This window comes from Puntigrus tetrazona, chromosome 9 (assembly GCF_018831695.1).
Source record: "Puntigrus tetrazona isolate hp1 chromosome 9, ASM1883169v1, whole genome shotgun sequence".
NCBI lineage: Eukaryota > Metazoa > Chordata > Actinopteri > Cypriniformes > Cyprinidae > Puntigrus > Puntigrus tetrazona.
Window position 1 is genome coordinate 16,120,682 of NC_056707.1, and position 24,063 is coordinate 16,144,744.

Here is a 24,063-nt window from a genome sequence, read left to right on the forward strand (position 1 = left end):
GGGTAAAACACTAAACATTATTTTTTTTTTCTATATTAGGCCCTTTTTTAATTGTGTCCTATTTCAGTTTTGATTTCATAATTTTTAACCACCTGCTTAATATTTTGGTCTCTATAAATGTTTCATATAGTAGGCTTTAAGATAATCACCTGGCTTCACTTAAGCAAATGTAGTTAGTAATTTGTGTGGGTTTTCAAATATAATTATTTCATTATTAAAGCAAAGTTTTAGGGCTTTTTTTTTTTTTTTTTATAAATATACCTTTATATAAATTATTCCTTGAATCATAAATTCTAACCTTAGTTGGAATAGCTTTCTTTGTCAAACCCCAGGACGTTTTGGTCAGTAGTTTGATTTTATCACAAACACAAGAGGGCGCCAGCAACTCGAAATTTGTACATCATTTTTTATCAGCGCACTGAAGAAATGGTTTAGATGAGCTTTTTACTTCTGTCTTTCTCCAAATGCATAATATTCCTGTTATGTCTAACAAGTTTTAACCCCTCAATAAGAGTAAAAAACCTTGGTGTTATCTTTAAATATTTGAACTCAAAAAGTGCGCAGGATAAGAGCTGCTTTACATAAGTACATAAAATAAAGGGCCACCTACTGAGCTGTACTATTCAGTGTCTGGATAGCCATTTTTCAAAAGGGAAAAATTGGGGTTGTTTCTGTTTATTATCTCAGTGGGTCATCTTGTGCTTTGAGCATTAGTGCGTTTTCTCATATAGCCTACTACAATATTTAATGGGGGTTTTTTTATAAAAAGAAATTTATGCTCACTAAAGCTCCATTTGATTAAAAATATAGCCTAATATACTAGCTATTTAATGTTAAGAAACGTTCAAAGTGCCCATTGATTGAAAATTGTAATAGATTAAAAACTGTAAAACTGAAATATGACATTTTATCTGTCTCTGTTCATCTGTCCATTTTCTCAGTGTATATTAATTCAGCTACATCTCTTATCGCACGTTATTTATGGCGTAACAAGGTCTTTGTAAACTATGCTTCATAATCTGTCATGTGTTTTTATCGCTAATGCACTGATGGTCAGCCGCCTCAAAATGTGACAGCTTGGTGCAAGAAAAGTAAACAGATGACATCCTGGAAGATACCAACGAACGGGGGGGAACTGGTAAAGAATGTAGCTGCCTAATAAACACCGTGTTTCCGCCCAGCACTAAAACGGATACCAGGTTTAATATTATTATAAATAACTTGTCTTTATTTGCACGAACTCGATATAATTTAGGCGTGCTATTAAAGCGTATAATGCCTTATGTCGCCGCCACACCCCCGTGTCATCGCCGCATGGTTCGCCCCCCTCCGCCCATCAGGAAGTGTACACAAATGAACTGTTTGGTGGAAATCAGCTGAGCGATTCAATTCTTGCTGGCTAGAGGTTTGAATATTAATATGGCGTATCTGCCTTCTCCTGCGCTCGCCTTTTATTGTTTTTAAACTGTCGATTTATTCCGAGTCGTGAGGTTATTTGGCACGAGACCCTGTGATCTGTCGACCATCCTGTTTTGCTGCAGTGAGTGAGTCATTCAGTTCTCACAATAACATCTGACATGTTGTAATGAATGTCATACAATTTTAATGGGTAGTTTATTGTTAATGTTGCACTAATGGCATTTCTATAATCAAGACTGTAGTTCAAAAAGAAGATTTGTATTTAATGATGGATGCTGCGTTTGTCCCAGTATCAAGTGAAACAAGTTTTGTTAAAAATGTGTATTTCCTTAGTTTGATTTTATATGATCATTTTTATTCAAATGCGTTCAACCATCCAGCATAATGCCACACTTTTCCATTCCGCACCTAAAGAAAATGTGCAATGATTAAAGGTCAAAGAAGGAGGGTTTAATGTGCTTATGTTGGATATGATGTCCTGTCTGGTAGCCATGAAGTCGCTGGATGCAACAAGGACAGATTTGGGTTACATAACAGATTTCTGTATGTTGTGTTGCTTCACTGTTGCTTGAATGAAACCGTTGCTTAAATATTGTGAAAGGCGTTTAGCAAAACCCCTCCTTTATAACTGCTGAAATGAAGGCGTAGGTGTTTATCTCATGCACATATATATCCATTTGCTCTACATTTCTTTGGATCCCAGTGCACTTTTTTCACTGGTATGCTGCTAAGAGGAGCACGATTAATGACCAGATCAATAGACCAATATCATTCTGTGCAACTTTGTACCATAAATACATGGCCTAGGGAAAGCTGGTTGTGTATATGCTTTGTAGATTGGCTGACAAATCAATCCTGTCTCCTTGCTTTGAAGGTGGAGATTGTTCACAATATGCGCTGCATGAATTGACTACTGGCGATTATACATGATATTTACATTAACGTTCAGAAGTTTGAGGTCAGTAAGATTTTTTTGAAAGAAGTAATTTTTATATTTTTTCTGCAAAAAAACACAGTTGTTTCTAAGTATCAGTAAAGACATTTACAGTGTTACTAAAGGTTTCTATTCTAAATAAAAACTGTTATTTTGAACATTCTATCCATCGTAGAAACCCAAAATAATATATCAGCGTGTGTATATAAGATGTAGAAGCTGTATGATGATAATAATAACACTTTATGCTCTCAGACTGTTACTAGGTCTCTACCTTCTTAAAAGTTCACTTTTAAACATTTCAGGTATTAATAGTAAAAAGTATCTTTAAGGTACCAGAAAGCAAAAGTATCTTTAAGGTACCAGAAAGCACCAAGACATAAATAACATCCATCATCATTTTAAAGGTTTGTTTTTGCCTCTTTGTAGCCTTTTCATGAGCTGCTGTTATAATGACCATAATCTGCTGATGATATTAATAACATAAGACGGGATAATTGTGTGAGTGTTTGTTTTTGCTATATTTGCTTTGTGCCTCCCCCTGCCAGACACAGAATCTCTTTGAAGAAGTGCAGGAACTGAAATTAGCACTTGAAATTCAGCAGCTTACTAATTGAACTTTAATGAGTCTAAATCCATCATGGGAGTTGTCTTGTACATTTCTGCGTTGTAATAACAGAAAACGGAAGAGTTAGCGTTAGGAGTAATAGCAGACATCAGATTGTTTGGCTGGGTTTGTGTTCAACAGGCACGTGTTTTGGGGCTTGCTTCTCTCTGTTAAATCCTCTGTAAATCTCTAGATGCACATTTGATGCTTACAGCATCAGACTGAACAGATGTAAGTGACACGGTGTGTGTTCGCATGCGTGTATGTGTGTTCTCAGGGCTTTTACCACCAGAGAGCTAACAGATGTCACCATATCTAATCAGGGACCATAATCTGTCTTATACTGTCTGTTGTTTTTGGTGTGTATTTATTTGTAATGTCTGTTTGTGAACAGGCCAACACAGAATAATGCAGATGTGTTTTCTGCTATTTTTTGTCAACATGTCATTTGACTGATACTGGTTGTGCTCAGAGGCATTGCTCTGCAATTATTCGATTAATTTCTACTAGTTTGACTTGCTGAGGCTGATTTGCAGATTTGTGAATATGATTGTATACAATGTAATCAGCCAGTAATTCTGTGACTTCGCTGACTCCTCTCATGTAATTTGTTGCCTGTAATTTTGCTGTTATCCCCTGCATTCATTACATTTATTAGAACATCTGTGAAAACAATGAGCTCAGGGGAGACGAAAGAGACTGTGTCTCTCTGTAATCCACTGATGTCTCTGTTCCACAGTATTGTAGAAAAATGAGTGGATTATATGGTACTTGTTTTGATTCATTTTTGTATTGTTAGTTATTTATCATCCAGTTTTTTTCAGGAGGCAGCGCTGCCTTTGATATGTGTACACTACCATTTAAGTGTTTTTTTTGTTTGTTTTTTTTTAACTGACATTTACAAATGACATTTACTGTACCTTTTGAGGCTCTTTTGCACTTTACCTTAATTGAAAAAAAAACATTTCCACAAAAATTATAATAAGCTGTAATCATATCTAATAATGATAATCATTTTAAATTTGGTATTAACAAGAAATGTTTAGTGAGCAGCATATATAGAATGATTGCAAGTCAAGTTAAGTCTAGTCTGCTTTATTGTCAATTCTACCACACGTACAGTACAGAGAATTGAAACTGCGTTTCTCTCGGACTCTAAGTGCACAGTAAAGTAAAATAAAAAATATAAACGTTAGAGATAAATTAAGAAATAAACTATATATAACAAACATCTATGCAATTGTGTACAAGCTATGCAGATATTGACAGTAGATTTCTGAAGGATCATATGACACTGAAGTCGGCATTGCTCCGGGTGTGTGTTTACGGTGTGTGTGTGTGTGTGCGTGTGTTCACTGTGGATGGGTTAAAGACAGAGCACAAATTCTAAGTATGGGTCGCCATACCTGGCCGCAAGTCACTTCACTTCAGTGCAGTAATGGCTGCTTAAAGCATGAAATTATGGTATTGGAAACTGTCATTTTAAATTGTTCACAATTACTATTTGTTTTATATTTTAGTCATTTAAATATAGCCTTGGTGAACATCAAGGACTTACTGACCCCAAACTTTTTAACAGCAGTATAAATTGCCTTTGGCATGTGCTTACAACAATATACTCTTGCCACTTGGTTTACACAGAATTGTCCAATTATTTTGGCATGATTTTATTCAGCATAATTTAAATAGTACACCATCACATCACAATGAAAAGCTGCCTTTTTCTTGTTTTTAGGTTTTAAAATCGTTTGTTGATAGGGTTGGTTGCTCTCTTTACTCTGTGATTTCTAATAATTAAAAATGTCTTGGTTTTCTCTTTTCATTTTCTGTACTGTATTTCAGAATGGTTAATTTCATGTGGTTAAATATCATAAGCCTGATTGCTTAGAAAAGTGATAGCACACTTCTCCTTTACAAGCCACAAATGATTTGAAGTATAATTCACGTGTGCAGTGCACAGTTTAATACTTCAGGTTAGTAGTTTGTTCAAACTCATACTTGGTTGTTTGTCATTAGTAGGATTTCACCCTACTTTACGATGCAGTTGTTTCTTTGTGCAATCATGAGTTGTGATGCAGGATTTCTCCTGAGAAGTCTGATTCGTTTCATAGGCAGATGCTAAGCATGCTGGGACGTGACTGAGACATGATGGATCCCGAGGAAGCCGAGCTTCAGAATGACTACCGCTATCGTAGTTACGCAGCTGTCATTGAGAAGGCGCTGCGGAACTTTGAATCATCTAGTGAATGGGCCGATCTCATCTCCTCACTAGGAAAACTCAACAAGGTAAAGTCTGGAGAAAACAAATCAATACGCTTAGCTAGCTTTCGCTTCAGTTCGAAAAAGAGAATCAATACAAGCTATTTAAAAAGAAAAAAAACTCTTTCAGCTCTGATTCCTGTTTTTTTTTTAAAAAAAAACAACAACATTATGTTTCAATTTATAATATTTCAATTCAAGTTATCAATTTATAAATGTCTTACTTGTAGTTTCATACTTAACTAGTAGAGAAGTATTTTAGAACTCAAAAAGGCACTTACTTCCCTGTGCAAGTAGAAAAGGAAGCTCGCTTTTTTCAGGTTAGGTATGTTTTTTTTAGAGTGAGTTCCTTTAAAATCCTCAGTCCTGTTGAATAAAGGTGTTGGGTATAACATTACTGCTGGACCTCAAACACATCACCCATGTTCGAAGTGCAGCTGATTTGAATAAGTTGAATAGGACATGTGTACACTGTCCTTAAGATTAGACAAATACTTTTCATCTCAACCTTCCTCTGCGGTTTTTCCATGTTTATGTGCAGACGTGAAAAACTATTGCCTTATTTAAATTTCCTCCCCTGTCCTTTACTTGGCATGTGATTTTTCTTGTTTGCTCAATGGGACTATCCGGATATTATTCCAGTTACAAAACAACAAGCAGTAGTGTGATATCTTTTAGATGTTGTGTATTTATTTCAGATATTTGACATCTAACATGATGCTATGATCTGTTTAACACACTCTACATATGTTCACTTTGTACATCAGGTGACATTATTGATGGTATGTCTTGTAAAACATGCTTTAAGAGCTGTGCAATAACAAACTAAGGCTAGTTCCTCTTTAAAACATATTGGTGGTAGTTTGTTTCAAAGCTTTTCAGCCAGTGTGGTTGCTGAGTGAGATATACGTTGAAGGGTTAAATATAAACACTACTGTTCAAACGTTTAAAGTCAGTAAGATTTTTAGATACCTATAAAAATCATTTAAACTTTGACCAGTCAGTATACACTTTTGCAGTTATTTACATCCATCCTGCTCTGCCCTCCTGTTCTTTTGTGTTTCTCAGGCTCTTCAGAGTAATCTAAAGTATTCTCTGTTACCACGGCGGCTGATCATCGGGAAGCGTCTGGCTCAATGTTTGCATCCTGCCCTCCCCAGCGGCGTCCATCTCAAAGCACTTGAGACCTATGAAGTCATTTTCAAAATCATTGGCACAAAATGGCTCGCCAAGGATCTCTTCATATACAGGTTAGTGTCAATGATAAACCCTGGGTGAATCCTACATAGAAATGTGAAGGTCATACCCATTTCACCCATTTTATTTACATAAATATCAGCACAAATGATTGTTTTTAATTACATCTTTAATTAATATATTTATAATATAATGTTACCTAATTTTAATTGTAATTGATTTTCTTAATTACTCTTTATTTGCATTTTTGAACTATTAAAAACATAACCTAAAATATAACCCCATTTTGTTATATTTTGTGTGCTTTGCTTTTTAAGGCTGTTATGGTGATATTTTTGTGTGTTCATGTGTATACAGCTCAGGACTATTCCCGTTGCTGGGTCACGCAGCGATGTCTGTGAAGCCAGTTCTGTTGACGCTGTATGAGCGCTACTTCCTGCCTCTTCAGAGAGCGCTGTTACCCAGCCTACAGGCTTTTATCATGGGCCTACTGCCAGGGCTGGAAGAGGGCGCGGAGGTCTATGAGAGGTGCAACTTAACACCAGACATCAATAAATGATTCTCGTTGTGACATTTCATCCTGACCTTTAGCAATACATACCTACTGATCTATCTATATATACATATGTATAAATCTATTAACTATTTTGTCACTTTCACTGCAACCGAGACTCAATTCATCCGTAACCAATTTATTGTTAGGTGACATTACATTGATTATTTTGTAAAAGAAAAGAGTAAAAAGGTGTGCATCCTTATTGATAGTTGTTGTGTCATTGCTGTAAATGGCCTAGCTTTGACTGTTAAGCAAATATGATATCTAAGCACTTTCATAGACATAAAGTTTGTCAGAATATGATGGATGGTTTCCAACATGGAAGGTCAGAAATAAGGCAAGCTTGGCATTGATTGGTACTGAACATGTTAAAAACCCCACATTGTTACTGGAATAGATTCTATTATTATTTGCTCACCCTTAGGTTCTTCCAAACCTGTGTGAGTTTCTTTTGTCTGTTGAGTACAAAAGATATTTTGAAGACAAAAATATGCCATGAGGGTGACTAAATGATGACTGAATTAAAATTTTTGGGTGAACTACCTATTTAAAAAAATTATAATTGTCCTTAACTGTCTTTCTTCTGGTCTCAGGACGGACGCGTTGCTTGTAAAGCTCTCCGTGTTGGTGGGTCAGTCTGTGTTTTATGGGTCGTTGTGGGGTTCAGTGCTTATATGTCCGCTGGTACGCCTCCCAGCATCCCTCTTCATCGTCGCACACTTTGACCACTCAGTAACTGCTCGAGAACAGAAGTATATGCTCGGGACAGACCACAAACTAGTGGTGAGTGTGTACTCTACTTAACAGACTGTACTTTATTTTCTCATTACATGGTGTCTAACACTGACTAATGTCTTGCATAACTACAATGTACACCTCCCCATCTCTCTGCTCCAGGTAAAAGCTGTTTGTCTTGCCTTACAAGACTCTAACGTTCTGGTCCAAAGAAACATGCTGGAAATCCTTCTCTACTTCTTCCCCTTCACTACCTGCCAGGTTATCCCTCTTATCTGTCTTTTTCTTTCTTTATTTTCATCTACATTTGTGTCCAAGATCACCTGTGAAATATTTCATTAAAATAATCCTGTCTGTAGGATCCTGAGGAAAGCGCCATTCCACTAAATCAAGACGAGATGATCAGTGTGGTGTCTGCTGCCTCACTCACCCTGCTCAGGAGAGATATGTCTCTGAATCGACGCCTCTATGCATGGATGCTCGGTACTGCTGACACAATACCACAGAAATACTGTTGATAAAATAAATGGCTTTTATTTATTAAGAAATACTTAAGCTCAAAATTGAAAAGTATTGAATGAGTGACTCTACTGAAGTTTCAATATAGCTGCTTTTAAACATCCTGGTTAAGGGTTAGATTTTTTTACTCTTATAATGGGTGTGCAACGTCTTGGTGTTTCTATATGTGTGTATTGTCAGGTTTAGACATCAAAGGAGGAATGGTGGCTGCAGACTCCAGTCGCTTTAACACTGTGGAGGAATACTCTGCATTCTACTTCAGTACACACTCCAGAGAATCACTGGTGCAGGTATAGAAGAAAACACAAACTCACTCGACTCGACATTACATAACAGCTTAGTCAATGTATTCAGTTTTTCATTTAGAATTGCAGGGACACCCTTAATTTGAAGGTTCAGTTCTTGCTATTACCTAACATTAACTATGACTTTTGTCTCAATAAACTCCTAATTTGCTGCTTATAATAATAGTTAGTAAGGCAGTTGTTAAATTTAAGTATTGGGTAGGATATGGTATGTAGAATATGGTCATGCAAAATATGTTTTATAAGCACTTATAAACAGCCAATATGTTAATAAGTAACTTTAGTATAGGGACCAATTCTCACTATTATAAGGTGTTACATTACAGTGCTTCACTACACATTCCCTATACACATATATATATATATATATCAGTGTTTGCATTCTGTACGTGCATTGTGGGAACAATTCATATTTGACATTATGTTCATAGGCTGTGGTGAATATTCTGAAACAGAAAGATATAGAGGCCAACCCAGACAATCTCATAGAGTACCTCAGACCATTTCGCATCATCATTAGCCTGCTGGACAAATCTGAAATAGGTAAAGACACCCACATGGTTCAAATTGTAACCTGTTTTACACAATTATTTATATATTTGCATTCTCCCACACATAGGGCCATTGGTGTTGTCTGATATATTGCTAGAGGTGGTCAGAGCTTTTTATAGCTACTGTAAAGTGATGTTGGGAGAGGACAATCTCAGCTCAAGCCTCAGCGGCAGCCAACTCAACAGGTCAGATTGAAGGAATGTGTGCGCGTGTGTGTGCGCGTGTGTGTGCGCGTGTGAGTGTGTGTGTGTGAGTGTATATATATACTTTTTTTTTATTATTATTTTTACAATAAAGACTACCTGACATTATCCCACATATTTAGTTATTTACTTACCAGATAAATGGACATTTAATTTGAGCTTTGTTTGTGTGTGGTTGTATAGTGCTAAGAAACATGTGAAAATGTTTATCAGGGATAACAGTCATATGTCCAGTTTAATAGTTTATTATAGAAAAATATCTGACTGCTAAATTATCAGATCTAAACCTCCTTTGAACCCTATATACAAATAAAATGTAGATTTTAAGTTTGCTCTGAGTGAATAAACACTACTGTTCAAATGTTTGGGGTCAGTAAGATTTTACCACTTTTATTTACCAAAGATGCATTATATTTCTCAAAAGCGGCATCATCTTCCACAAATGTATTAAGCTGCACAACTAATGTATTAAGTATATTAAAACAGAAAACGGTTGTTTTAAATTGTGATAATATTTTATAATATTAATGCTTATATTGTATTTTTGATCAAATAAATGCAGCCTTGGTATGCATAAACTTCTTTCCAGAAGTCATACTTACCCTAAGCCTTTGAATGGCAGTAGAGATGTACAGAAAGAATTAAAACAAAAATGAATACTCTTTCTGGTTGTTCACTGTTTAATCTGTGCAGTAAAATCAAGGAGAACAAAAACGCCTCTGAGATCATAAAGACCGTCAATATGCTTGTGAGTGCAATGAGCAGCAATTATCTCTGGGACTACATGACAAGACATTTTCAAATTTGTCTGAGGTAAACACACAGACTCATAATAAACAGTGTTACATGAACATAAATGGGATTATATGATAATGCCTATTATTATGGTTGTTTATTAGCTCACTGAGTGATCCAGCCAGGAATTATCCATCTAAAGACTGGAGTAGCCCTCCCTCAGTGACTGAGCTCTCAACGCTCATTATCTTCCTGTTGGATGTTATTCCTTTGGTATGATCTGGTGATTCATCTTTGGAAAGGTTTTTAAAATTTTTGGTGATATGGTCTCATTCCACTTCTTGGCTTTCTTATTAGGAACTCTATGCAGAGATTCAAACGCAATATCTACCACAGATGTTGGGCAGCATGCTGCAATCACTACGTAGTCACATGACATCCCTTAGCCTACAGGAGCTCACACTTGCCATGAGAGCATGTTTTAAAGTGCTCAGTAAGATCCAGATGCCTGTGGCTTATATGGACATGGAGGCCGAGTCACAGACGCAAGATTTGGAGCAAACACAGGTAAGATCGGTCAATTTTACTGTACGCTACCATCCAAAAGATTGTTGGTTGATATGACTTGTCAGTGTTTTTTATGTTTCCCTTATGATCACTAAACTTCCATTCATTTTACTTACTAGGAAATGGAAAATATTACTACACTTTAAAATAGCAATGGCAAAGCTGAATTTATTACCAGAAATTATTATTTATTATAATCAGACGTTTTAGTGCCGTATGATCTTTCCGAAATTATGATCAGGAAACACTTGGGTTGTGCAAGATTGTTGTGGACACTGTGATACTTGATGAATAGAAAATTTAAATGAACAGCAATTATATGAGTTTTTTTGTAACAATAAAACCTTAAAAAAATGTAATGGTAGTGTATATTTTACCACTGTATTTAGTGTATAGTTTTGATTATCAGACTATTTGGTTTACATTTAAGTGCCATATATATTGTGGTTTGGAAATGTGTGTTTTAAAAGTGTGTTTTCTGTGCAAATGCAGATTGTGATGACAGGCAACACCAAAGTCAAGGAAAGTGATCAGGTGAATGGTAACCATGAAGACAGCTTCAGTGAGGGTGGTCTAAATGGAGAGGAGACACAAGAGGCAGAACCAGGCGTAGCTCCATACCCTCCTTTACGCTCTGAAGACAGTGGATTAGGCCTGAGTGCATCTCCATCTGAACAGCACCTCCTACCAGGCCATAATGGAGCAGATGCTGCTTCTGATGTGAACCCTGAAGCAGAGGATGTGTGGAGAAGAGGAGGAACTATAGAAAACATGTCCAAATGTGTGCAGGACATACTGGCATCTGTGATCACAAGGTACTTCAGTGTATACTGTGTCTGCCCAAAATGCATGAAATACTAAAATTACTTGGCAAATATGATAAAATGTAAATATTCAACTAGAAAATACTGCAAGGATTAATTTATACCAAAATGCAATGCGTTGTACATGACCAGACCTTACATTTGCAATGTGGTAAATGCACGAAAAGTGTGATTTTTGCAAATAAAATAATTGGATTAAAAGGAGCTAAATATTTGTTTTACTATCATAACTGGGTGGATGAAATACAATGCTACATAGTGAAGACACGTGACAATAATTTTTGCCTTCCATTTTGTATTCATACCACTTTTTAAAAATAGTCAGCCTTATTCAGTGATTATTGCCAAGTTTCTTGTAAGCAAGTGGTTTGGAACATTTTTTTTTATAATCCAAAAAGACTGTTCCAGTTTTTATTGATTCATAATAAGGATTTAAAACTCAAAAATTCTATTCAATAAATTATTTATAAGTTTGGCATGGCTAAAATATATTTTCTGTACAAAAGTTCACATGGAGTTTTTTTTATAATCACATAGAAGGCATACTTTTAAACCTTGATTTTGTAGATACTAATGGTATTCTTTTTCTGACCCTGCAACTAGCAGCATGCATGCTCACTATATTTGCCTTTCTATTTTCTCTCTCATCTCTCTCTCTTTCTCTCACTCATGTTCCTCTCTCAGGCATTTGTTAGATGTCATGGATCCAGAGAAAAAGAAACAGGAAGAATTAAATCAGCTAAATCCTAATGCTTCTCCTAGAGGCAGTAAACGTTCTCCATCGAAACGCAAAGGCAGTCGAGACTTGGGTTTAATCAAAGACAGACTTGCTGAGTTCTTTAACCCTAGTAAACTGAGGATCCATGCCCTTCATGGGTCTTCTAGGGATGGGGGTAAAGACCACAGACCAGCCGAGCTGGAGTGGATGGGAAATTTCCAGTCAAAGAGCAAGGGGGAGATACCGGAGTCCTGCCGCCAGTCCTTCACTGTGGTCTGCCAGCTTCTACTGGAATGCACAACATTTCCCATCTATTTTACTGAGGAAGAGAACCAAGACCTACACACATCTATGTTCAACAAGACAGGTGAATGAAAGACATGTATTCCACTGCTACCGTAAACTATGATTGTTCATGTAATGTCACAGTGTTTCTCTCCTCAGGGATCGAGGGAACACTTCCTGACTGGCTGAGGTCCTTGATGACTCTGTGTTGCCTGACGAAAGATTACCAGGTACAAATTCACCAATAAACGTAAAATGATATTCTATCATTTCAAGACTATAGGAATTTCTATCATAAATGGAACACGCAAGATGATATTCTCAGAAACCTTGTCTTTAATTTCTTTTTAAACATTTCCACACACACCATCGTCTAACAGTGTTCTTAGAAATAGGTAGTCCCACCCCTCAAACTCACACTATTCTTTGAGTCTGAAGTTGATTTTGTCAAACAAACAGAACAAATGTTTTGATAGCAATGCACTGTTTACAATATTCAGGATTGGCCTACAAATGGCTTACCTAGAATTGCCTCTGCACAATGAATTGGGATAAAGTATTTTGACATGAAAAATTAAAATTATTGGTGGTATTGCCAAAACTGAATAATTTTATAATAAATCTTTATGTATCTGTAGGTGCAACATGTTGCAATCTCCTCTTTGCTGGAGCTGATCAATCACTCTCAGTCTTTAGCCCTCGTCATTCAGGATAAAAATCAACGTTATAAGAACTCTGATGCAAACCCACTCAGCGGACAGCTGCAAATGGTCACCCTGCCTCCCATCTACCCAGCTGTTCTTAAAACTCTGGAGGATTCCACAGACTTTTACTTGGTAATACACATTAAGGTTACATTTTGTATAGCTTCATATGTTGTGAAATGAAAAAAATTAGATATAGAAATGGCTATTTCCAGAGACATTACAAAGATCAGGATTTTAATTAAAAGAACCAATTGTCCTTTTGATTGAGGCATGTTAACCTTTATTCTGTATAGGTGCATGTTTGTTAGCTGGACTACCCTGATGATTTGAGAAGGGGAAAAACTGCATTTATGATAATATTATGTACAATTGTAGTGCTGCATTTGCATGTTTTTTCATATTTGCATAGCCAAGATTAGGCCAGTTCAATTAGGACATTTAAGCACATTTTATAAACATGCCTTAGAAAAAAAAACATTACTGGTGTGAATCCAGCAATGGATGCGCTGACATGTTTTACATTTATAGACTCAGATTTACATTTTAGTTTAGGACTAGTCTTAAACCTTATCTATGAAACTGACTGGTTTAATTAAGTGTTTCTCCATTCAAGTAGATAGGAGTTGTACTTATATGCATATCATCTGCATATAAAATAACTGCCTTTTTTTAATGTGAAATATTTCATTTACTTTTATTCTCTTTTTATTTCTCTTGTAGCGTGTATCTCAGGTTTTATGGGCTCAGCTGGACACGGAGCGTAGAGAGCATCACGTATCTTGTGTGGAGCTCTTTTATCGGCTTCACTGCTTAGCTCCTTCTGCATCCATCTGCGAGGACATAGTTTGCTTGGGTTTACTCAGTGGCGATAAGGTACTGCATTTTCATCATTTAATACATCTACACACAATTATAAACATTTATTAAAAGGTGTATGTGTATGTGTGTTAGGTTGTGTGTCTGGAGGCGCTCCACAGGTTCTCAGTTTTGTGGCACCTGACACGAGAGATCCAGACCAATCGCAGCACTTCTCTCAACCGCTCCTTTGACAAGTCATTTACTATTTCCTATCTAAACTTTGCTTACTTCAGTAATTTTCTCAAATATTCTTCTGCTATATACAGCCAGTGTTTACTATATCCTTCTGTTTTCTCAGGTCTTTGTTTGTGGTACTAGATAGTTTGAACAATCAGGATGGTAGTGTCAGTGCTGCAGCACAGAACTGGTTGGTGCGGGCTCTTTCCCTCAATGATGTGGTCCGTATCTTGGAACCAGTGCTGCTCTTACTGTTGGACCCGAGAACACAGAGATCACCCATACAAACCATCAAACAGAATCTCTCTGTTGGTAGGGAATAAAAACACACATGTACACATACCAGATCACTACGCTCAGTGGTACCTATGCTTGTCTGCAATGTAAAAACAGAAATGAAACAGATGTAATAAAAAATTAGCAATAAGAAGCCATTTAAATTGTTGTAAAGCAATAATAATTTGAAGTCTCAGCCTCAAACATCACATGGTTTAATTGTCATATGGCCTCTTGGCTATTTCCCAGCCATTCAAAGCAACCAAGGTGCCCAGAAAAGTCTGGCTACGCAAACTAATATGAAGTAAACTGTAATGTACCACTCTATCTAAAGTAATGAATATAGTAATTTGCACAAATAATGTTCAAGACTCAAAGCAATAACAAGAGTTAATTCTTTTTTTTATGATTGTTTATTTATTAGAACACAAGAGTTCATTCTTGCTCTTGCTGTGGGGTCTGATTCTACTGTATATGTGATTTAGGTAATTTAAAGGCACTGACCTGGAGGGACAGATCCATCACAAAAAGTGTTGGTGACAACATTACTCCCGGTTGCCAAACAGATGAAAGCCTTGTCAAGCGTATCACCATAGTGGACCGTGAAGCACTGTGGGCAGAGTTGGAACGAGATCCAGAACTAACGCCTCCAGACTCCCCAACAATATCCCGGAGTGAGAGTGAAGAGACTGAGGGAGAGGATGAAGAAGAAGAGGAAGAAGAGGAAAGTGAACACACTGAATCTGCAGACACAAGTGGTGCTCAGAACTCCACTGAAAACTCCAGCTCAAGCTCTGCCCCTTACTTGCAGCGCCATGATGATGGTAGTGTAGAGTACGAGGGTGTGGCCAATGGCCTGCAGAGGGTGGATTCAGAACGCACACAGGTTTCAGATTCGCTCTCAAGTGATGAAGATGATGGGCAGTTGGAGGCGATGGCCAAGTCCCGGTTGCTCAAGCGTCAGCGGGAGAAACGTGAAGCAGTGGATTCACTATTCCGGCATGTTCTTCTCTATAAGCAACAGTATGAGAGCAGCCGAATTCTCTATGCATTTACTATTTTAGACACCATCCTCCGGACTAGTGCAGGGCCTTTTGTAGAAGCTCTCTCCAGTACATCTCTGGACTGCAGCTCCATTGCCCATCTCAATCTCATCCAGAACCTTCTGCAGAGGCACCGTCAGGCTCAGGATGGTGGCAGCTTTTATGGCCGATTGCAGACCTCAACTCCACCAAGTGCCACTCCTGACCCATCTCAGCCAGCATCTTCTCCTCTCCATTCACCATCTTCTCCTTCCTCTCCACCAACTCTTCTGCTAGAGTTACTCACCTGCCTGTGTATGCGTTATCTCCGCTCTCACTATCCCTCCTATGCTAGCGTTCCCACCCGCCAACTCCAGGCAAATCGGGAGGTCCAGGTGAAAAGTGTGGAGGTGCTAACAGAGTTGATGATCCAGTTGGTGAGGGTGGCCCAGCAAGTTCAAATCGGGGAAGCAAAGGGAACTGCTAGCTTGGAGGCAGTGCGCAACCTTCTTTGGGGCTACAAGGTGCAGCAGTATGTCCTTCTAACACTTTCCGCCTCCATGTATGTCTGCCAGCGTGCTGATCGGCCTGAACAGCACAAATTACCTGAAGAAGACCAAGGAGGAGATGAAGGGGAGATCTCAGAAGAGAGCCTGATCAACTTCGGCCGGGATGGGATCTGGGCTGAGCATCCACTTCAAATTGCCCTACTGAAGCTTCTAAAAGTTCTTATTGTATTGGAACATCACGTGTGTCCACCACACACCAAAACACAAGATCATGATCAAAGCAATTCCAACCAACAGCGACGTGCAGAACCACCTTCTTCAGCCTTGGCTCGAGAGTGGCAAACAGCTGTTATGTTCCAGCAGTCCATCAAAGCAGTGCGTTACATAGCCAGTCAGCCTATCACCACTCAGGGCATGTTTGTGTCGGCAGCGGCCCGAGCTTTGCACCCACAGTATGGCTGTGCCATGCACCCAGCCTGGGTGACTCTGCTATGTGAAGTGTTGCCATATTTAGGACGATCACTGGCCATCATTGTATCACCCATAATTGCCCAGATCTGCAGGAACTTGGATGAGCTTGTTAAACAGCACGAGCATGATGGAATCAAAGCTTCACACAGGTAAGTAATGTGTGTGTGGTTGTTTGTGTTTGTGTGAGAGCAGGTGCACATGCAGTGTTAAGGTAAATAAATACTTTTTGTTTCATTTCATTGTTCTCTTTAGTGGTACCCTAAAGAGGGAGAACATAGCCCCTGACTATCCTCTGACATTACTGGAAGGACTGACCACTATCACACACTACTGTCTTCTAGACCACAAGAAAGTAAGGCATGCAAGCACCTGATAAAGCAAATAGTGGTGGTATATCATAGGTTACTTGGACATTCACCTAGGGAGCGAAATTCCTGCTATTTTATCCATTTACACTGACAATGAAAGTGAATTGTTTTGATCACTAAGTCACTATCTTGCTAGTAAGTGTACAACACTGTAGGTTTATTTGCAAAAAACTGTCTGTAGTTTGGCATATCACTGTGTGAATAAATCACATCATAAAATTCAACAAAGTACTCTTTTTTTCCTAATATACATACATAAATATACATAAATTGTAGTTGCAAACAAATCTGATCTTCTCATGGGCATCAAAAATGCCAGGATCACCACTGAACATGTTATTAAATAAGGTTTGAAACACTGTTACATATGTTAAAATACAACTGCTTTTTTTGTTTGTAGACTGCTGGCTGTGATATTCCAGACCTGCGAAATGCTAGCAATGCCATTCTAGAGGAGTTTCCACACATGATTAGCAGCATGGCCTTACTCTGGGGTGTGGTCAAAGGTTGTGACTCCGCCCACGGCAGCAAAGCCTCTCCCACCTCTGTGTATTTTAAAGGCACAAAGGTATACCTGATACTTGAAGTAAACAATAACAACAGTTTAGTCCACTTAAAGATGATTCTGTGTTCATGTCCGCTTAATGGTGCAAGTCATGTGTTTCTGTTCTCTGTAGATTTTGAGGCAAAAGGTTCTGGAGTTCTTGATGCCACTGACTCAGCAGTTTGGGATGCAGGTCATGGCCTCCGTGGCAGCTGTATGGAGTAGCAGGAAGTGTCGCAAAAGACGATCCAGAAACAAGGTGAACAAAAGATACCAGATTGCAAAAATGACATCATCCAGTAGCCATCTGGAATTCTGTTTTTAAATTTTGTGTGTGTTTGTGTACCCATAAATAGATTTTACCAGATGCTAGTGATTCTCAAATGACCTTAGTGGATCTAGTGAAGGCACTAAACACACTCCGTACAGACACCATATTGCAGCTCATCAGAGAGGTGGTAAAGAAACCCCATCAGATCAAAGGAGACCAGGTACTCCAAACACACATTTATGTAGCTGTCTAAATGTTGACATTCCGTATAAACATCTCTCATTTTAACATATATTTATTCACATTTAACATAATACACATGTTAAATGTGTTTTCTTAGGGTTAGAATATAATATTTATTCAATCTTTTTTACTATTTAAAATAAAATTGTACATTTACCCGTAGAATTACATCATTTATTAATGTTTACTCTTTCTCATTATCAGAAAACTACATTAGTTGACATTCCAATGCTACAGTTCAGCTACATCTACGTTCAAAGGTAACATTGTTCTCATATTTCAATTGTACCTTATCTTATTTGATGTCATATGATGTCATTTACTTTAAAATGACCAAAGTCCAATGAAGTGTTGCAATCTAATTCATGCTAATGGCTAAAGGTAATGCTACTAACTATTAAATGGAAAATAAACCCTTGACTATGCTGTTATACAAGTTGATGTTTTAGTGCAGTATTGATGGAAGTGTTCTATATGGTCTTTTTTGCAGTCTCACCGCTCAAGCTCTTCAGGAGAACATCAATCCTCTCCTCTGTCTGCTGAGAGAATCTGTCCAGCTTAATCTTGCCCCCCCTGGACACTTCTTGCTCCTCGGGTAAATAAAATAATGTGGTTGCTGTTATGTTTTTTCATACTTAGGGTCCAAGATTTAAACAAACCCTAATTCTAACATTTCCTCTGGTGCATAACATATCCTGCACCATTTGGTGCCAGTACAACCAGTCCAAATAGACCAGTATGAAACCACCTAGTTGACTGATGCAACATTTCAAGAAGAATGCAGCCAGAAATATCTCAGAAATCTCTTGTTAATAACATTAAGCAGTTGTTAGATATTATTAAAAAGTAAAGCATATTTTGAAACTCCCAATCTTTGTTTATTTTTGCAGAATTCTTAATGACTGTGTAAATAGACTTCCCAATATCGACAACAAGAGGGATACTAAAGAACTGCAGGTAAGACCGGTACAGCGAGAGACAGCAAAACCAGTATTTTGTTGATACAGTATATGAAAACTAAGAGTATATAGAGACATGTCTTGATGCTTATTGTCCGGATTGCTACAGCAAGCAGGAGTAAAACATAACCCAACATATTCCTTCACTTACCTGCTAAAGAACATAGTAATTGCACTCTCAACAGGAAGTGAGTCAGCGTATATTAGAAGCGGTGGGAGCTGTGGCTGGCTCGTCTCTTGAGCAGACTAGCTGGCTCAGTCGCAACCTGGAAGTGAAGCCCCAGCCTCAAGTCTGTCTTCAGGGAGATGAAGATGACCACGATGGCAATGAGTTTGAGGGTAAACCTACATTGAAACGTGTTTGTGCTTTCAGTACAATGCCCACTTCTTTATTGCAGATATAATCTGAGAACAATATAGTCTATCTATATTGTCTACTGTAAGCAGGGGCAGTATTCAAATATACTCTGTTCTGTTCTTCTCTCAGAGTGTGCAGGCCAGGGCAGTGCTATGGTGTCATCCTCAGCACCCTCTGTACTGAGTGTACAAGCTCTTGTTCTGCTTGCAGAGGTAAGAGACAAGAATCCAGACTGTAACTGAATGTAATGTGTAGCAATATTGGAGAGGATATCCGAGAGAGTATATTAATGCTAAAATGATATGTAATGCAGACATATAATTGTATTAATGAAATTCCAAAGTGCAATTTAAAGTAAACATGGGAGTTTTGTTTTACTGATTTTATAATAATTTATGATCATCAACAGGTATAAAGAATTTCAACAGATAAATGGCGTGTTCTCATTATTTGTAGGTTCTGGCTCCTCTTTTGGACATGGTCTATCGCAGTGATGAGAAGGAGAAAGCCGTGCCTCTTATTTCCCGTCTTATGTATTACGTTTTTCCCTATTTAAAAAATCACAGGTGAGTATGCCAAAGATGCTCTTCAGTTGAAATTAATCACATGTAAAAGTGATTAAAAATTCTTAGTGATGTTTTGGCCTATTTATTGGCAGTGACCATATGGCAGTGACCATTTGTATCAATAAATATATAAGGCAGTTTTCATTTAAAACTCATACTCATTTCACAATTTCTGTCTCTCAGTGTCTATAATGTGCCCAGTTTCTGTGCGGGTGCTCAGTTGTTGAGCAGTCTGAGTGGATATGCCTACACTAAGCGAGCGTGGAAGAAAGAGGTACTGGAACTCTTCATGGACCCAATGTTTTTCACAATGGAGTCATCGTGTTCCTGCCAGTAAGATACACTTATGTTCTAAATTCTGAAGGCATGCTGATAATGTGAAATATTGCTCATGTAATTTTTGTAGCATATGCTCAGCACTCCCCAAAGCTGCATTTATTTGGTCAAAAATACAGTAAAAAGAGTACTATTGTAAAATATTATTACAATTTAAAATAAAACCTATTTTAATATGTTATATATTCCTGTAATGGCACATTTTCAGAAGTCTTTACTTAAATCACATGATTTATTACTTATTAGTAATGTTTCTATTACTATTAGAAACATTATTACATTCTAGTACTATACTAATTATACATTTTTCTGAAAACTGTAGTAATTACTGCTGAAAATTCAGTTTTGTCTTCACAAATATAAATATTTTAAACTATATAGAAAAAACACACTTTTATTTAAAATGTAGTAGTATGATTGACTGAATAAATGCAGTAAATAATCAAACCGTTCATGTTAAAGCCACTAAACTGACATTATACTCTGCTTTAGTTGGAGATCTATCATAGACCACCTTCTGACTCATGAGAAGACAATGTTCAAAGACTTGATGAGTGAGTACATGTAGTCTTTTGCAGTAGTTATTTTTGTATGATCGGTGTATTGACATGTATTGTGTTCCTGTTGTACCATATGCAGGCATGCAGAGCAGTTCTTTAAAGCTCTTCAACAGCGCTGAGCAGAAGCCTATGTTACTGAAAAGACAGGCTTTTGCCATGTTTAGTGGAGAGAATGACCAGTACCACTTCTATTTGCCTCTCATACAAGGTATAGCTCAGTCAGTGTGGAAAACAAATAAAGTTTCTTGTAATGTCCAGCTAACACTTTCTTTACCACATATGTTCTAGAGCGTCTAACAGAGAACCTGCGTGTGGGACAGACCCCTTTGGTGTCAGCTCAGATGTTCCTCATGTTCCGTGTTCTTCTTTTGAGGATCTCACCACAACATCTCACCTCTCTCTGGCCAATCATGGTCACTGAACTGGTAAGAAATACGCTGCACTAAGAGTGTTAGTTTCTTGGTTGTTTTAAAATGCTTAATCAGTTGTTTTTTCATGTCATTTCTGAATGCAGTATGAATATTTCTTTTATATTTTAGATACGCATTTTTAACCGCCTTGAGAAGACACTACTGGATGATAAAGTTTTAAAGTGAGTCTTTCTTTCTGAAACATGCTGTTGGTATATATTTTGCCTTTTAATTTAAAAAAATGCCTATCTTTCTGTTTCAGGAGTAAATTGCGGGGTGGCAATGACAAGAATGGTCTACTCTTCCCTCAGGCAGAGCTGGACATGTACCTGTCAGCCTGCAAGTTCCTGGACACCGCTGTGTCCTTCCCTCCTGAGCACATGCCTCTATTTCAAATGTGAGATGCCAGTGAATTTTGTGTGTGCATGTTTGGCACCGTTTGCTCTTGACATAGCAGTGATAAATAAGAAATTGTTGAAATTTTTATGAATTGTCAAATTTTAGTTTACTTTTAGAAGAGAATCAGTAAATGGACATTGTCTAAAAGCCACGTGAGAAAACATACACTACTGTGCAAAGTTTTGGGGGTCAGTAAGGTTTTTGGGGGTCGAGTATTAATACTTTTTCAGCAGGATAAATGAAATTAATTCGAAATGACGTTGAATACATTACATGTTTGAAAATCAAACAAAAGAAAATTTTTTGATAATTTCAGATAGTCCTGAAATTAAAATACATATTCTTTTCACAAAATGTATTAAGCAGCAACTATATTCAATATTGATAACAGTAATAAATCATAGCTTAGAATGATTTCTGAAGGATTATATGACACTGAAAAGGCTGCTAAATCATGGGAATAAATTGTATTTTAAAATATTTGTAATTGTAATAATATTTTACAATATTACTGTTTTCATATGCAGCTCTGATGAGCATAAGGCACTTATTTAAAAAAACATTTGAGTTCACTCAAAGATTACAATCCTGTCATCATTTACTTGCCCACACATTAGTTTTTCTTATATTTTTTTACCTAAGTGGACTGTCATAGTTGCCCCCTTATTGACAGCTATCAGTAATGGTCAGTAGGTTCTTACTTGTAGGATACCTTTCATGCCTGACCTAATAAAAATAACCTGCGATCTGCTCACTGTTCATGATCTGAACTTTATGTATGCATTTGTTTTGCTTTCAGGTATCGCTGGGCTTTCATTCCTGAAGTAGATGTTGAGCATTATGATGGACCAGGAAACGCTCTGCTAGAAGGCGAACAAGAGTGTAAGCCTCATATTGTTAGGATACTGGATGGAATAAACCGACGTTATGGGGTAAGACCTCCATGCACAGAAACACATGCTGAGTTGTAGATCTGGGGATTTTCACGAATAGACACAATTTTCAGTCTTTTAAATTTCTTGAATATGTGTTCAGGAGCTAAATGGAACAGCCGGAGAGTCAAGCACAGATGGAGTTGAGTTTCCTCTTCTCACACTACGTTCTCTCTGCTCTATCGTGGATCTCGTGCCATTCTTCAGCACCCTGTGCTGCTCTTTTAATGGCTCCTCCACTTACCCCCCGCATTATGCCGCCGACTACCCACCTCCCAGCAGTGATCAGGTCATGAAACGCCTAGAGCACATCACTGAAGGAGAGTTCCTCGATGGACTGGACAGTTAGGTCATAGATCACATACTAATCTTAAAATATTTTGCTCAAATTCTGTATTTGCTTTTGTAATAAATGTAAGTGGTTTCTCTTTGAAGATAAAGGTGCAATTAATTAATTCTTCGTAGCATAACAGTTTACATGAAATGTATAAAGGACCCTGCTAATTTTCATGTTGTAATCATTGTTAATGCACGTCAAGTTGTTTAAGATCTCGAATGTTATGACCGTTCTGAGTCGTACACGCTGTGAATGTATATGATCCATGTGTTTTATTTTGGCTTAAGACGGGTGTTCTGTTAATTCTGTGCACATTCCATTACTGTTTGTTTCTGAATGAGCCAAGTGAAAGATTATTTGACCATGTTTCATTGGTCATAATGGTCCAAACAAACAGTTCAAGCATTTATTGTTTGATTTGGTTTTTTTTTACTTGTATGTAGGGTTTTTAGCCATTTCTTGACTTGATATCCCTTTGCAGTATTTTCTTTCTCTGTACTTTCAGTTTTTTTCCTGTAAGCTCATCTGTTTGTTGGAAAATACTGACATTGTCAGTTGTTTGTCATCTGATGTCCATTTGTAAGACTTTCTGTTGCATTCTGTATGTTTCTCCACTCACTTTAATTTAAAGATATGTCTTTATTCTAATTATGTAGATATTGAATGTTTTTTTTTCTGTGTAGAGTCTGTACTCTGTTCATATTTACAGCAAATGAATTGTAATGCACATTTGTATTTCTGTACCCAAGGGAATGTTTTTGATCCATGTTTGTGTTTTCCATGATCCGTGGGCCCTCGAGGATGTTTTTATGCTGTTGCTTTCATTTTAGAGTGCATCTGATTTGACAGTTATAGTCTTAAATGTTACTGCTAGTTTACTACGTTGGCCTTTGCTTGAAGTGCCTATAAATAAATGATCTATGAAACATCTTTGCTCGTTCTGTAATTGCTATATGCAATATAGCAACTGCAAATAAGCTCAAAATAAGCAGTAACAGCAGTAAGGAGTGAATATTTTTACTGAAGTGAATTCATGGCACTCTGAAAACATAAAGACGTCTACAGCCTCACTCTATGTTATTTAGCGGTTTGTTCTCTGGAATGTCGTCAATTTAATTTTTCTTGAGGAAAAATATGTTAATGCTTACTAAAGTGATTTATTTTATGCGTATGTTCTGCACATATGAATAAAATTACCCTGAAGCAGCGTTTGTGGTGTTTGGGGTACATGAACCATGATAAAGTGATAATGTCTTAACATATCAAAATGCAAAGTCTAATAAAAAGCAAGTAAAATCGTTTAAAATAAATAACTTTTCTACATTGCCATTGCTAAATCACAAAT

General features: G+C 37.3%; 1 protein-coding gene across 5 annotated transcripts; it reads left to right on the forward strand.

The window, feature by feature from the left end:
- The first annotated feature begins 1,346 nt into the window (after positions 1–1,346).
- Positions 1,347–23,926, forward strand: dop1b (DOP1 leucine zipper like protein B). Of its 5 annotated transcripts, none has more exons than XM_043248766.1 (40): positions 1,347–1,544; positions 2,294–2,377; positions 5,072–5,246; positions 6,288–6,469; positions 6,774–6,944; positions 7,566–7,755; positions 7,870–7,968; positions 8,067–8,190; positions 8,407–8,516; positions 8,963–9,074; positions 9,151–9,268; positions 9,980–10,099; positions 10,186–10,294; positions 10,379–10,588; positions 11,081–11,403; positions 12,097–12,497; positions 12,575–12,645; positions 13,054–13,251; positions 13,843–13,995; positions 14,074–14,174; positions 14,279–14,469; positions 14,919–16,584; positions 16,688–16,787; positions 17,204–17,371; positions 17,481–17,606; positions 17,704–17,838; positions 18,066–18,121; positions 18,352–18,456; positions 18,752–18,818; positions 19,006–19,159; positions 19,308–19,390; positions 19,635–19,744; positions 19,928–20,077; positions 20,573–20,634; positions 20,720–20,848; positions 20,929–21,065; positions 21,180–21,232; positions 21,313–21,447; positions 22,249–22,381; positions 22,485–23,926. In XM_043248766.1, the coding sequence occupies exons 3-40, from the start codon at positions 5,106–5,108 to the stop codon at positions 22,728–22,730; spliced, it is 6,939 nt and encodes a 2,312-aa protein (XP_043104701.1). In that variant the 5' UTR covers positions 1,347–1,544; positions 2,294–2,377; positions 5,072–5,105; the 3' UTR covers positions 22,731–23,926. The 5 variants fall into 5 exon arrangements, with proteins under 5 accessions (XP_043104701.1, XP_043104702.1, XP_043104700.1 ...); XM_043248767.1 differs by having other exon boundaries at positions 1,347–1,540; XM_043248765.1 differs by lacking the exon at positions 2,294–2,377.
- Positions 23,927–24,063: the final 137 nt, after the last annotated feature.